At 44.5% G+C, this 12,039-nt stretch overlaps 1 protein-coding gene across 1 annotated transcript; it reads left to right on the forward strand.

Moving 5' to 3' along the window:
* Positions 1-6,526: 6,526 nt before the first annotated feature.
* On the forward strand, positions 6,527-7,744 carry LOC136509585 (bisdemethoxycurcumin synthase-like). The gene has a single exon (XM_066504340.1). It carries the CDS (start codon positions 6,527-6,529, stop codon positions 7,742-7,744), a length of 1,218 nt encoding a protein of 405 aa, XP_066360437.1.
* The last annotated feature ends 4,295 nt before the right edge of the window (positions 7,745-12,039 follow it).

Here is a 12,039-nt window from a genome sequence, read left to right on the forward strand (position 1 = left end):
TCGGAGCAGAAGAAGGCCCCGTTCGACTTGCTGAATCTTGACTGAAACTGGTTGAAAACACTGTTCTGGCTGAATTATTGTGAGAGAAAAATGCTGTTCCGGCTGAAAAAACAAGTCAAACAAGCCGAATATGTGGTAAGTCGAACGGGACCTTTGTCGGTTCACCGTCTACAGTAGATAAGAGCGTCTTCGACGCGATTCGCCGGCCGGCGTCGAATTCGCTGGGTCCTCTCCGTCTCCGGTGGTCTTGTCGCCACCGGAGGGTGGGGGACCGGCGGATTCAGCGGCCGGTGTACATATCCTACTATATTAGGCTTCATCTAATTAGGTTAGGGTTAGGGTTAGGTTTATCCATGCTGTTGGTGTGGCGTGGATCCTCCTTCCTCTGTTGCTGCGTCTCCGGCGAGCGACGTCTTGGATGCAAGGTTGAAGCTGTGGAGCCGAGCTTCGGCGACACCTTCTCCGAAATCCTCGACAGCTTCCCTGACTTGGCGGGTGACGACAACATGAGGTACTACTTCCAACCTTGCGAAAGGGTGGAATTCGTGGTGTTGGTGTTGGTGCTCTTCTTCGGGTTGGATGTGTGTGCACTCCCCAATATTGGGTTCTCCGGGCTTCTCCCTCTGTCGATGGAGGTTTGGGCGCCGGTTTTATCCTCCTCCAGTTTCAGCACGGTGATGGCCGATGTGTCTCCACTGGAGGTGTTGTCTTATGCGGCGTTTAAACGATTACTCGAGCGTCTTCTTCAGAGGAGACATTGTCACCGGATTGAAGCTGGATGGAGTCGCTCTTTCTCCGGCGAGGCGCGTCGGTGCTACGTCGGTCCTTTCTGGATGGATCCAGAACGCAGAATCCTCTGTGTCTGTGCTTGTTATTGTAAAATCATGTTAGACCAGGGACTTGTTTGTAAGGCCTGAGGTGTACGCTACAGTTCAGTAATAATAATAAAATCCAGCCCCTTTCTCAAAAAAAAAAAGGAGCATAAGAAGTTCAGCAATGAACGCGCGCCCAACAAAGCTGCCAGGATCCCCTAAAAAAAACTGCCAGGAGAAGCTGTTGTCAGAAAATGGTCAGAGAAAGACATGGCAAAAGCCACCGGTTGGTTTCCTCAAACTCAACTCTGATGGATCTTTTTTCAGTGATGAGAAGACTGGGGGATGGGGCTTCATCATCAGAGATAAGAATGGAGAGGTGATTAAGGCCGCAGCAGGAAAGGAAGACTGCATCCTTGACGCTTTTCATGCAGAGCTCCTGGGCGTCCAAGCAGGGTTGAGGATGGCCATTAACCTGGGCATCACAAGGCTATATATAGAAACAGACGCGTCTCTGGTGAAAGAAGCAGTGGAAGGCGGGGAGTACAGGCAGGCGGCAATGGGTGGAATTGTTACTGAAATTAAGCATTTGCACTCATCTGAATTCCTGTTTAGCTCGATTAATGTATGCCCATGTGTTTGTATAACATACTAACAAAGCAGCGCATATGCTTGCTTCCATAGGGTGTAAAAGTCCCAGTGAAACTGTTCTCACTTGGGGTGAGGTCCCCCAGGAGGTTGGGAGTTGGTGTCGAGCGATTTAGCTGCGACTCATGAGTAATGAAGAGCCCTACAAAAAAAAAAAAAAAAAAAAAAAAAAAAAAACCAGGGCCACCAGCCCACCGCTACTAATACTCCTAGGCAACAATCCATGATTGTTCCCAGCCCCAGGAATGTAGCTTTCGGTGTATAGTACAACAGGATTCTTATGTATCTTGGTGTATAAAATGCATGTAATGTAACAGTTGTACGGCCGTATCCTAGTTGGTTGTGTGCATCAACAAATTACACAATTGAATGGTGTTTGTGAGCAAAATTTGGGTGTTTAAGTAAAAAATGAACTGCTTGATTGTGTTACTGAAAACTAGCTTTAGTTGTCCATCGGTATCAACAAGTATTTCTTTAACGGACATTTAATATCAACTTTAGTTTAAAAAAAATTAGTGGTGAAAAATTTAGGGACGTACCGTGACTGCCAAAAATCACTACCGGACTCGGTGGCTTTGCCGAGTGTCAGGGGCACTCGGCAAAGCCCAATTTACACTCGGCAAAGGCTTTGTCGAGTGCTGTACTCGGCAAAGGCCACTCGGCAAAAAATGGACCGGCAAAGACGTCTTTGTCGAGTGTCTTTTGTCGGGCACTCGGCAAAGCCTTTGTCGAGTGGCCGACACTCGGCAAAGTTGGAACCAAAAAAACCCCCGAAAAAACGGGAATTTTTTTTAATCGGTGGAAGCCCCCACCAGCCAGCGCCCGTCCATCTCCGGTATTTTTCTGGCCCATCTCTGGCATTTTTCGCTTAAAATTCGCGGCTACGAGGCCGGCGGGAGACCTCTCCCTCGCGCGTCCCCTCCTCTAACCACTGCACCACACTAACACCTATGTCTAGATTCTGTTTTGGTTCCCCACATATTATACTAAACCGAGTGTAAATTGCTTGTTTGAGGCCATAAACGAATTCAAATAAAAAAATTATAAACTACAAAGTTTTATAACTTTTCGAGATCTACACTTTTAGTTTAGGAAGTTTTTCCATCCGAGGTCGTTTACAAAATTTGAATTTCAAATTTTTAAAATTCAAACGCAGTTTTGCATGAAAAGATGATTTCAAATCAAAAAGTTGCCAACTACAATGTTTCATAACTTTTCGAGATCTACATAGTTTATTTTGGTTGTTTTTCCATCCGAGGTCATTTGAAAAGTTTGAATTTTAAAATTTTGAAATTCAAACACAGTTTTGCATGACAAGATGATTTCAAATCAAAAAGTTGCCAATTACAAAGTTTCATAACTTTTTGAGATCTACAAAGTTTATTTTGGTTGTTTGGTCATCTGTTCATCTGACAAGGTCGTTCTAACATGGTTCACAAATCTTATATATATCTCTTGTAGTTTCATAAACTACAAGAGAGATGTTAGATTTGTGAACAAATTTACTTTCACTTTGTCATATGAAGAAAAGACCAAAACAAACATTGTACATCTTGATGAGTTATACAACTTTGTAGTTGAAAACTTTTTTATTTGAATTAATTTACTGCTTCAAAATGTGCTTTAAAATTGTCTTTGTCTAGTGCAAAAAAAAACACTCGGTAAAGAGCTTTTTTGCCCAGTGTCAAAAAAAACACTCGGCAAAGAAGCTTCTTTGCCGAGTGTCAAAAAAACACTCGGCAAAGAGCTTCTTTGCCGAGTGTTTTTTTTTTTTTTTTTTTTTGCCGAGTGTTTTTTTTTTTTTTTTGCCGAGTGTTTTTTTCCGCACTCGGCAAAGAAGCTCTTTGCCGAGTGCCCGAAAAAAAACACTCGGCAATCCACTTGGCACTCAGCAAAGAGCCAGTCTCCGGTAGTGAATGTGGGCCAGTAAAATAATGGGACCAGTACATATATTATTTTATATTTTACATTTAATAAAAGTTAAATTTGTAAATTCACTTTTACATACTAACAAAGTTAGGCCAACTAGGATCCGCCCCACTTTTTTTAGAGATTAAGGATCCAACCCACTTGAATACGATCCACAAATTAATTTAGCTGATAGGCCCAACTGGTTCGACCCCAAAAGAGGCTCAACAAAGGTCATGGGGTCCTGCTCAGCCGCAAGATTGCAACTGGCATAAACCTATTCGTTAGGTCTGCCAAATGCTCATTAGGTTTTCAGATGTTCAGGTATTCTTAGTGTAAAAATAGTTTACTGAATTAACTCACAAGAATTAAGCATCAGGATCATAGTGAGTTTACAGTCTTTTTTATGGTTTTCTTGTATAAAATTTTTTTAGAAAAGGAGGGCATGTAGAAGTACAAGGGATTCAGGGACATCTATGACATTCAAACACATCGTCCTTATTTGTTCTCTACATGTAGACTGCAGTAAGCTTGGGAAGTTTTAACAGATTTGCCTAGGGATAGGGGTTTACTAATTGAAGAGTTTTGCTGCACAAGTTTCAGAGGGATGATAAGAATGGATCTCTTTTTGCTTAACCTTATATGTAGTATATTATCACCATGTTTGTGCTTATTGTACCAGTCGTGAAAGAGTTTTGTTCCAAGTGTTTCGGATGTATGTCAAGATTATAGCTTTTTTTCTTATGGATATCATTCTTATATGATGTGTACCAGCAACAGTGGTAGAATAGCTCTCAATGTCTACTTTTGAATGCCTTTCAACATGCGCAAATATTTGGGTAGCATGTGACTGTCCCTTATATATGACCCCACAATGTAAGGGAAGAATGTTGTACAAAAATGTTAGCCTCTTATACCCTGGATGTCTTACAGAAATATAATTTTCCGTACACCTATAAAAGTCTTTAAAGTGTTTTTAGCCTTCAGAATGGAGCCTGCTTCAGACTTTTTGAGCTAAAAAAATATTTGCACTTGTTTTTTGAAGGAGCTCGCCTGTGTCCAGGCTGTGCTGCACGAAGTGGGAGAGGAATGTGTCCTTTGGTGCTCTGCTGGAGACTCCTCTCTACGTTGCGCCCCCCCCCCCCCCCCCCCCCCCCCCCCCCCCCCGGGGGACCTTCTGCCCTAAGATGTCTTTTGGTCGAGGTCGTTTTATATTTCTAATGTATTGTAAGGGGTTGGGTCATGGAGAGGCCTTTTTGGTCTCTCCTTGTACTATTTTTTCTTAATGAAATGACACGCAACTCTCCTGCATTATTCGAGAGAGAAAAAACGTTGTGCTCACGGAAATATTGTACTTGTGTTGCCCTTGTTTCTGAAAGAATCTCTTACTCAAGTACACTACATTTTTAAGCAAACAATCCTTTTGTTTTCTTCCCCATTAGGCCATTACAGTATCGCAATTAGTTATGGCAGAAGGAAAACAGTAGCAGTTATATCAGGAGTCAGGACTATGAGTTTCCTTACCTTGTTGATATCACCTGATCTGTAGTTTCTATGCATTTTGTCTTAAGTTGCATCTTTGGCTTTGTAAAATTTTGATATATGCATGTCTGTAGGTTACATGAAAGATAGATGGGAGAAATTTCTTCATGAACTGATCTGAAAATTCTTTTATGTTTCAAGTTCAGACCACATATCGATATCTTTGATATGCTGTGCTCTGAACTAATGGACAAAACAATAATTTCATCTGGGATTCAAGTCTTCTTTAAATTGTTTTTATGTTGTGGAGAGGATTGATTAATTTGTATACTGCATTCATGTTCCCAGTTCAGATCATCGACGACATCACATCTACATTAACTATGGACCCTATGTTGGAGGGGAATAATCGGGAATGGTTTGATTCTTTGATGTATAGCATCAACTAAATGGGCTACTACAGAAATAAGTTTTAGTCCCGGTTGGGAACTAGTTCTACTCGGTTTCCCAACCGGGACTAGCAATCCGGGGCTAAAGGTGTTGTCCTCCTAGCTTTAAAAAAAATAATGCCTCCCACCGTTGCACCCTGTGAGATTCGAACCCAAGACCTCATGCACTGCCTCACGCGTAGCTTACCACCCCACCTACACAACACATCTAACAATAAATGGGATATTTTCCTTTTGAACTAACCCATCCGGGGACCTTTAGTCCGGGTTGGTGTTACCAACCGGGACTAAAGGGTCTCCCTTTAGTCCGGGTTGGTATTACCAACCGGGACTAAAGGTTGGAGGACTTTTAGTCCCGGTTTAGCCGTTGGGCAGGGACCTTTAGTCTCGGTTGGAGACACCAACCGGGACTAAAGGCCTTCTAGTCCCGGAGGCAAAAAATGCCGAGGCTAATGCCAAATTGGAACATCGTTCTAAAGTCTGTTCTCTAGTAGTACTCCACTGTATATGATTATTGTCCTGTAGCAATGCACGGGTGTTCATCTAGTTCAAACAAGGCAAATGACTGGAATTATAGAAAATCTCTGAACATCTGATGAGCTACAGCCTACAGCACGCAATACTCAAGATGTGTAACAGTTGTGTGTCAGCTGGTCTCGTCGCCAACGGATCAGAATCAGATATCAATATCACAGATAAACGCTTAAAACCGAAATATATATGTAGCGCGCGAGCACCGAGGGATACATTGCAGGCACGTCTACCATTTTGTTTTATGTGTGGCACCTGGTCTGATGCTGTTGTGAAACTGTCCAGCGGTGCCAGCAGCTAGCTGGAAGTAAACCAAATCAGAAAAAGAATCATCAGAAAAGGTACACAATAGAAGTGAAAGGGGGGGGGGGGGGGGGGGGGGGGGGGGGGGGGGGAGGGGAGAGAGAGAGAAAGAAAAATAGAAGTACTACTTTGTATATACTAGTAATCCACATGCGAAGAATCATCACAAAAGATACACAAAGAAAAAAAAAAGAAAGAAGAAGTATTATACTAGAAGTAATCTACATGCGTGCCCCGGCCACTTGTACTGGTATAAATAGAACGCAGCTCCTGCTTCTCCAAACCACGAAGACGCACGCTAGCAGCTCTCTCTCAGCTAACCTAACTAGAGCCCAGCAGCCCCGAGAGTACCTGCTACCAGCTGCTACGTAGGTGTCGTCGTCGTCGACGTCCATGGGTTCCATGGGGAGGGCACTACCGCGCACCGTCGACGAGATCAGGCGTGCGCAGCGCGCAGATGGGCCGGCCGCCGTGCTCGGCATCGGCACGGCGAACCCGCCGACGTGCATGGCCCAGGACGACTACCCCGACTACTACTTCCGCGTCACCAACAGCGAGCACCTCACCGACCTCAGGGCCAAGCTCACCAGGATCTGCAACAACAAGAAGTCCGGCATCAGGCAGCGCTACCTCCACCTCAACGAGGAGCTGCTGGCCGCCAACCCGGGCTTCATCGACCGCACGCGGCCGTCCCTGGACGAGCGCGTGGAGATGGCCTCCGCCGCCGTCCCGGAGCTGGCCGCGAAAGCGGCCGCCAAGGCCATCGCGGACTGGGGCCGCCCGGCCACCGACATCACCCACCTCGTCTTCAGCACCTACTCCGGCGCGCGCGCCCCGAGCGCCGACCGCCGCCTCGCCTCCCTGCTGGGCCTCCGCCCCACGGTGTCCCGCACCATCCTCAACCTCCACGGCTGCTACGGCGGCGGGCGGTCGCTCCAGCTCGCCAAGGAGCTCGCGGAGAACAACCGCGGCGCGCGCGTCCTGGTCGCCTGCTCCGAGATCACGCTCATCGCCTTCTACGGGCCCGAGGGAGGCTGCGTCGACAACATCATCGGCCAGACCCTGTTCGGCGATGGTGCCGGCGCCGTCATCGTCGGCGCCGACCCCGTCGCCCCCGTCGAGCGCCCGCTGTTCGAGATGGCGTTCGCGTCGCAGACCACGATACCGGAGACCGAGGACGCCATCTCCATGCAGATCAGCAAATGCGGCATGGAGTACCACCTCTCCAGCCAGGTGCCCCGCCTGCTGGGGTGCAACGTGGAACGCTGCCTTGTCGACGCGTTCCGCACGCTCGGCGTCAGCGCCGCATGGAACGACCTTTTCTGGGCGATCCATCCCGGCGGTCGTGCCATCCTGGACAACATCGAGGAAGTGCTCGGTCTGGAGGACGGGAAACTGGCGGCGAGTCGCCACGTGCTCAGCGAGTTTGGCAACATGAGTGGCACCACGGTGATCTTCGTGCTCGATGAGTTGCGCCGCCGACGGGCAGCGGCGGCCAAGCAGGGAGGGGGAACGCCGGAGTGGGGAGTCATGATGGCTTTTGGACCGGGAGTCACAATCGAGACCATGGTGCTCCACGCCCCTAGCAACCTGAACCTGGAGGGAAATTAACAATTCAAACATCGACCCAAAGGATGTACTATATATATAACTTCTACAACCCCCGGTATACAGGTTGCCCTAGCTAAAATAAGGTCCATGACACGATGGACTTGTTGTCCCGACGGTAACGGCCTTTAGTCCCGGTTACCGTGCCGAGACAACAATCTCGGGACTAAAGGTGGAACCTTCAGTCCCGGGTCATCGAGCCAGGACTAAAGAGGGACCTTTAGTCCCGGTTGGTGTTACCAACCGAGACTAAAGGTCCTCCAGTCAAGCAAACATAGCCGCACCCTTTAGTCCCGGTTGGTAAACCCAACCGGGACTAAATGTTTTTTTCCCTTTTTTTGTTTCTATTTCTATTTTCCTTTTTTTTTCTATTTTCACGCTGCTACCAGGTTTTTTTGTTTCTATTTCTATTTTCCTTTCTTTCCTATTTTTAATTAATGGTTCATTTTGGTTTTTGTATACGCATTCTACGCTGCTAGAATATACGTACGTTTATAATGTTCAACATCTTGTATAAACTATAGTACGAAGGACCTTTAGTCAAGGATTAGCGGTACAATCCTGTTCAAGTTCGTGCTGCTTGATTCGAGAGCTGAGCTTTTAAGTTAGCTTTCACTCTTCTGAGCAAGCGAGGTGGTGCTAATAGGTGGGACTGGCCAGCAATTTCAGCATATTGAGTACTGGGCCGGCCCATCGAGGCTCCTGTAAACGCCCGGGAGTAAAAGACCTTTAGTCCCGGCTGATAATACCAGCCGGGACTAAAGGTATACCTTTAGTCTTTAGTCCCGGCTCGTAATACCAGCCGGGACTAATTGATTTGGTCGTGTTCAGTTGCATCGGACCAGCCGGGACTAAAGGTCTTCGTTTTCAGTGTCAGCAATAAATGCAAGCAGGTAAATGCAAGCCGGGACTAAAGCTCGTAAATGCAAGCAGGTAAATGCAAGCCGGGACTAAAGCTCGTAAATGCAAGCAAGGTACAAGTAAAGCACCGGGACTAAAAGTTCAGTGCTGGTCATCAGTTCGTAAATGCAAGCAGGTACAAGTAAAGCACCGGGACTAAAAGTTCAGTGCTGGTCATCAGCTCGTAAAGCACGGCAATAAATGCAATCAGGACTAAAACTTAGAGCTTTAGAGCTTAGAGCACGGCAATAAATGCAACCGGGACAGCACGCTGTCAGTCCCGGCTCAAAAGGTTGCCTGTTACAGTTTCAAGCTTCAGTCCCGATTGGAGATTAATCTTTATTACCGGGGCATCACCCAAACCGGGACTAAAAGCTTTAGTCCCGGCTGGTATTACCAACCGGGACTAAGGTAATACCAGCCGGGACTAAAGATCCCTGCCCCGCGGACGACCGTTGGGCAGGAACCTTTAGTCCTGGGGGCAAAAAATACCGAGGCTAATGCTAAATTGGGACATCGTTCTAAAGTCTGTTCTCTAGTAGTGATGTAGCCAATTCATGGACCATATAAGATGGAGTGTTAAATTTGTTCATTAAGTATCAGCGTGATATATTGTTGTGTTCATTGTATTATATATACCTCTATATACCTATGTAATAATATTACTATTATTAGAAAGAAAAAAATCGGTCCATTATCACTTTGTCCCTCATTCGTCCATCCCTTGGCCCAATCCCTCTTGTTGATAGATAAAACCTATGTTGGCGCCGCACTACTCATGTGGTAGCTACGGTCAAGCTCGTATGTCCTCATAGCTCGACGTACGAGATAGCTCACTTTCTACCTTTTCTGAATCGTTTGCACACAATAGCCACCTATTTAAAGCGAGTCAATTTTTGATCAATTTCCCATAGGGGATTAATCCTTTATTCCACTTGGCATTTGTAGGTCTTGGATTTATTTGATTTGATGGAAATATGGTTGGACCAAGTCCAATTAAATTCAACAAATATACTTAGTTGTTCATAATTGGCTTAGACGGATCCAAGTGACCACGCAACAAGTTGTACATCCTATTGTAAGACATGTACATATTTGCTTGTCTAATTAAAAGGAGAAAATTTCTTCCTCCACTTCTCGATCTCTCTCTCCCATCTCTCTACTCCTCCGAGTATAAGAATCCTAGCGGTATGTGATGAATAAGAGATAAAAGTCCTACTTGGTTTGTTGTCCCGTCTGTGATCCGAACTTACGACTGATGCTCATAAGAGTTAGAATGGTACGTGTCGAGGCACAGTTCAAAATCTAATTCTAAGATATACACTACAAGAAAATGAAATATCCTTGCCGGCCAACAGTTTCCTTCAGGGGCAAAACTGAACCTCCAAGGATATATCATTTCCTCAGCGGTCGTATGAAACCTCCAAGGAAATGCATATTATTGATTGCTAACTCAAATCGCCAAGGTAATTATACATTTCCTTGAGTGCTAGTTTGAACTGCCAAGGTAATTCCAGTTTACTTGAGTGTTATTACAAATTGCTAAGGTATTTCCTCATTTCCTTGGTGCTATTTGAAATCGTCAAGGTAATTCATATTTCCTTGGTGTTATTACAAACCATCAAGTTAATTCTCATTTCCATTTCCTTAGGTGTAATTGGAAACCACCAAAGAAGTGATAATTTCCTTGGGTGCAAACCCTCAAGTAAATTGTTGTAGGTGCCAAGAAAAAAATGTTCAGTTTCTACTCATTCGTCTTAACTACCAGTACAATGGACTAAGTGCATTCTCGTTAGTTAGACATTGCATTTTATAGATACAAATGCTCCCTTGACATGGTTATTGTCGGAATAATTAGCTCCGGCAATACGGATTAACGAATCAAGCACAAGAATTAGAAGGGTAGCACACAAGACATAGATTTATACTGATTCAGGTACGTGGTACCTTACGTCTAGTTTGGAATAGATCTCTTTGTTCGTATGCTCGAGTTTACAAGGGGATGTTGATGGCTAGTTGCCTAGATAAGACGAGATGTCTTGGGGTATGAGAAGATATTGATTTGGGGTTCCCCACCCCTCCTTATATAATAGTCCAAGGTGGGGTTATGGATAGAATCCCGATTGGTTTATATACGGGTTTCCTAGTTTGTTACAAGGAAATCTACAAGATAGAGTTGGTTTCTAAATATATATTGTTATGCCTTGCCTTCCAAGTAGATGAGGTACCCCGTCTAGGTTGGGCTTCTCGTGTAGCCTGCTTGGTATACTTCATCTCACTTGAGCTGTATTCCATGCGGTGAGGTACCCTGGGTACATATCACCGACAATTATGAAATGAATAATGATTTTCTTGATGCATTAATCCAACAAAAGGTACAATTTTGAGTTGCTATGCATCGGAGAATGCATATTGGCACTTAACTTTAGATGTCTAGTTAGTTTTAAAGCTTGCATGCAACATACTAATATTGCATGAAGTCATAGTTTATATATCAAAGTTGTAGAGCCCGAAGAGATATATAACTTTGTAGTTGATGACTTTTTTAAAACTTTCCAGTTTAAACTTTTTTCATCTAAAGTTGTTTAGACTCTTAATTATTTAATACAAGATCCACTAAAGTGAATAAAAAATAAAGAAACATCAACTTAGTCATAGATAACTTTGTGATATAGTGGTAAGTGAGTTTCACCTGAAACCTCAGGTCATGAGTTTGTTTCGGGTCATGAGTTCCATTTTATCCCGCTGTGGCATCCTTGGCAATTCTTACAAATATCTTGGGGTCATCGATCCTCAAAAAAAAAATATATCCTTGGTGGTTGATACAAATACCTTGGGGTTATCAGAACTCAAGAAAATATATATCCTTGGGAGTGTTATATTTCCTTGACGTTGTTAAAAATCTAACCTCATCTTTGTTTTCTTGACGTACAAACCCTTAAGAAAATCATTTGTGGCGGCTGCCCCAAGGTAATTGAATTTCCTTTGCTCTCTACCCTTAGTGTTCCTTCCCTGAGGGGGGGGGGGGGGTAGCCGCCAAGAATAATTTTCTTCAAGATTTTTATGCTTTTCTTGAGGGTTTTCAGCACTCAAGGATATTTCGTTTTATGGTAGTGATGTTGGAACAGACGATGCAATCTGTATATTTTGTTGCAATGTATAGGTATGCATATTTGCTATAACATTAAAACAAAGAATTTCTTTCTCTAAATTTTTGTCCTCGGACTTGCTAGGTCAGTCTTTCTCTCCACTTGTCAAGTATAGTAGTCCTGGCCAGAGTAGTAGTATCATGTCTGTGGCCCGAAGTCGTGAACTCATCTCCCGTGTTCGTACAAGTTAGAATAGCGCTCGTCTAGCCACAGTATAGAGTTAGATTCTAAAATGTATCGGAACAAATA

The sequence above is a fragment of the Miscanthus floridulus genome, chromosome 15, assembly GCF_019320115.1.
Source record: "Miscanthus floridulus cultivar M001 chromosome 15, ASM1932011v1, whole genome shotgun sequence".
Lineage (NCBI taxonomy): Eukaryota > Viridiplantae > Streptophyta > Magnoliopsida > Poales > Poaceae > Miscanthus > Miscanthus floridulus.

Excerpts from the sequence above, each read along its gene's own strand:
- LOC136509585 (XM_066504340.1), top strand. The coding sequence starts at position 6,527 with ATGGGTTCCATGGGGAGGGCACTACCGCGCACCGTCGACGAGATCAGG.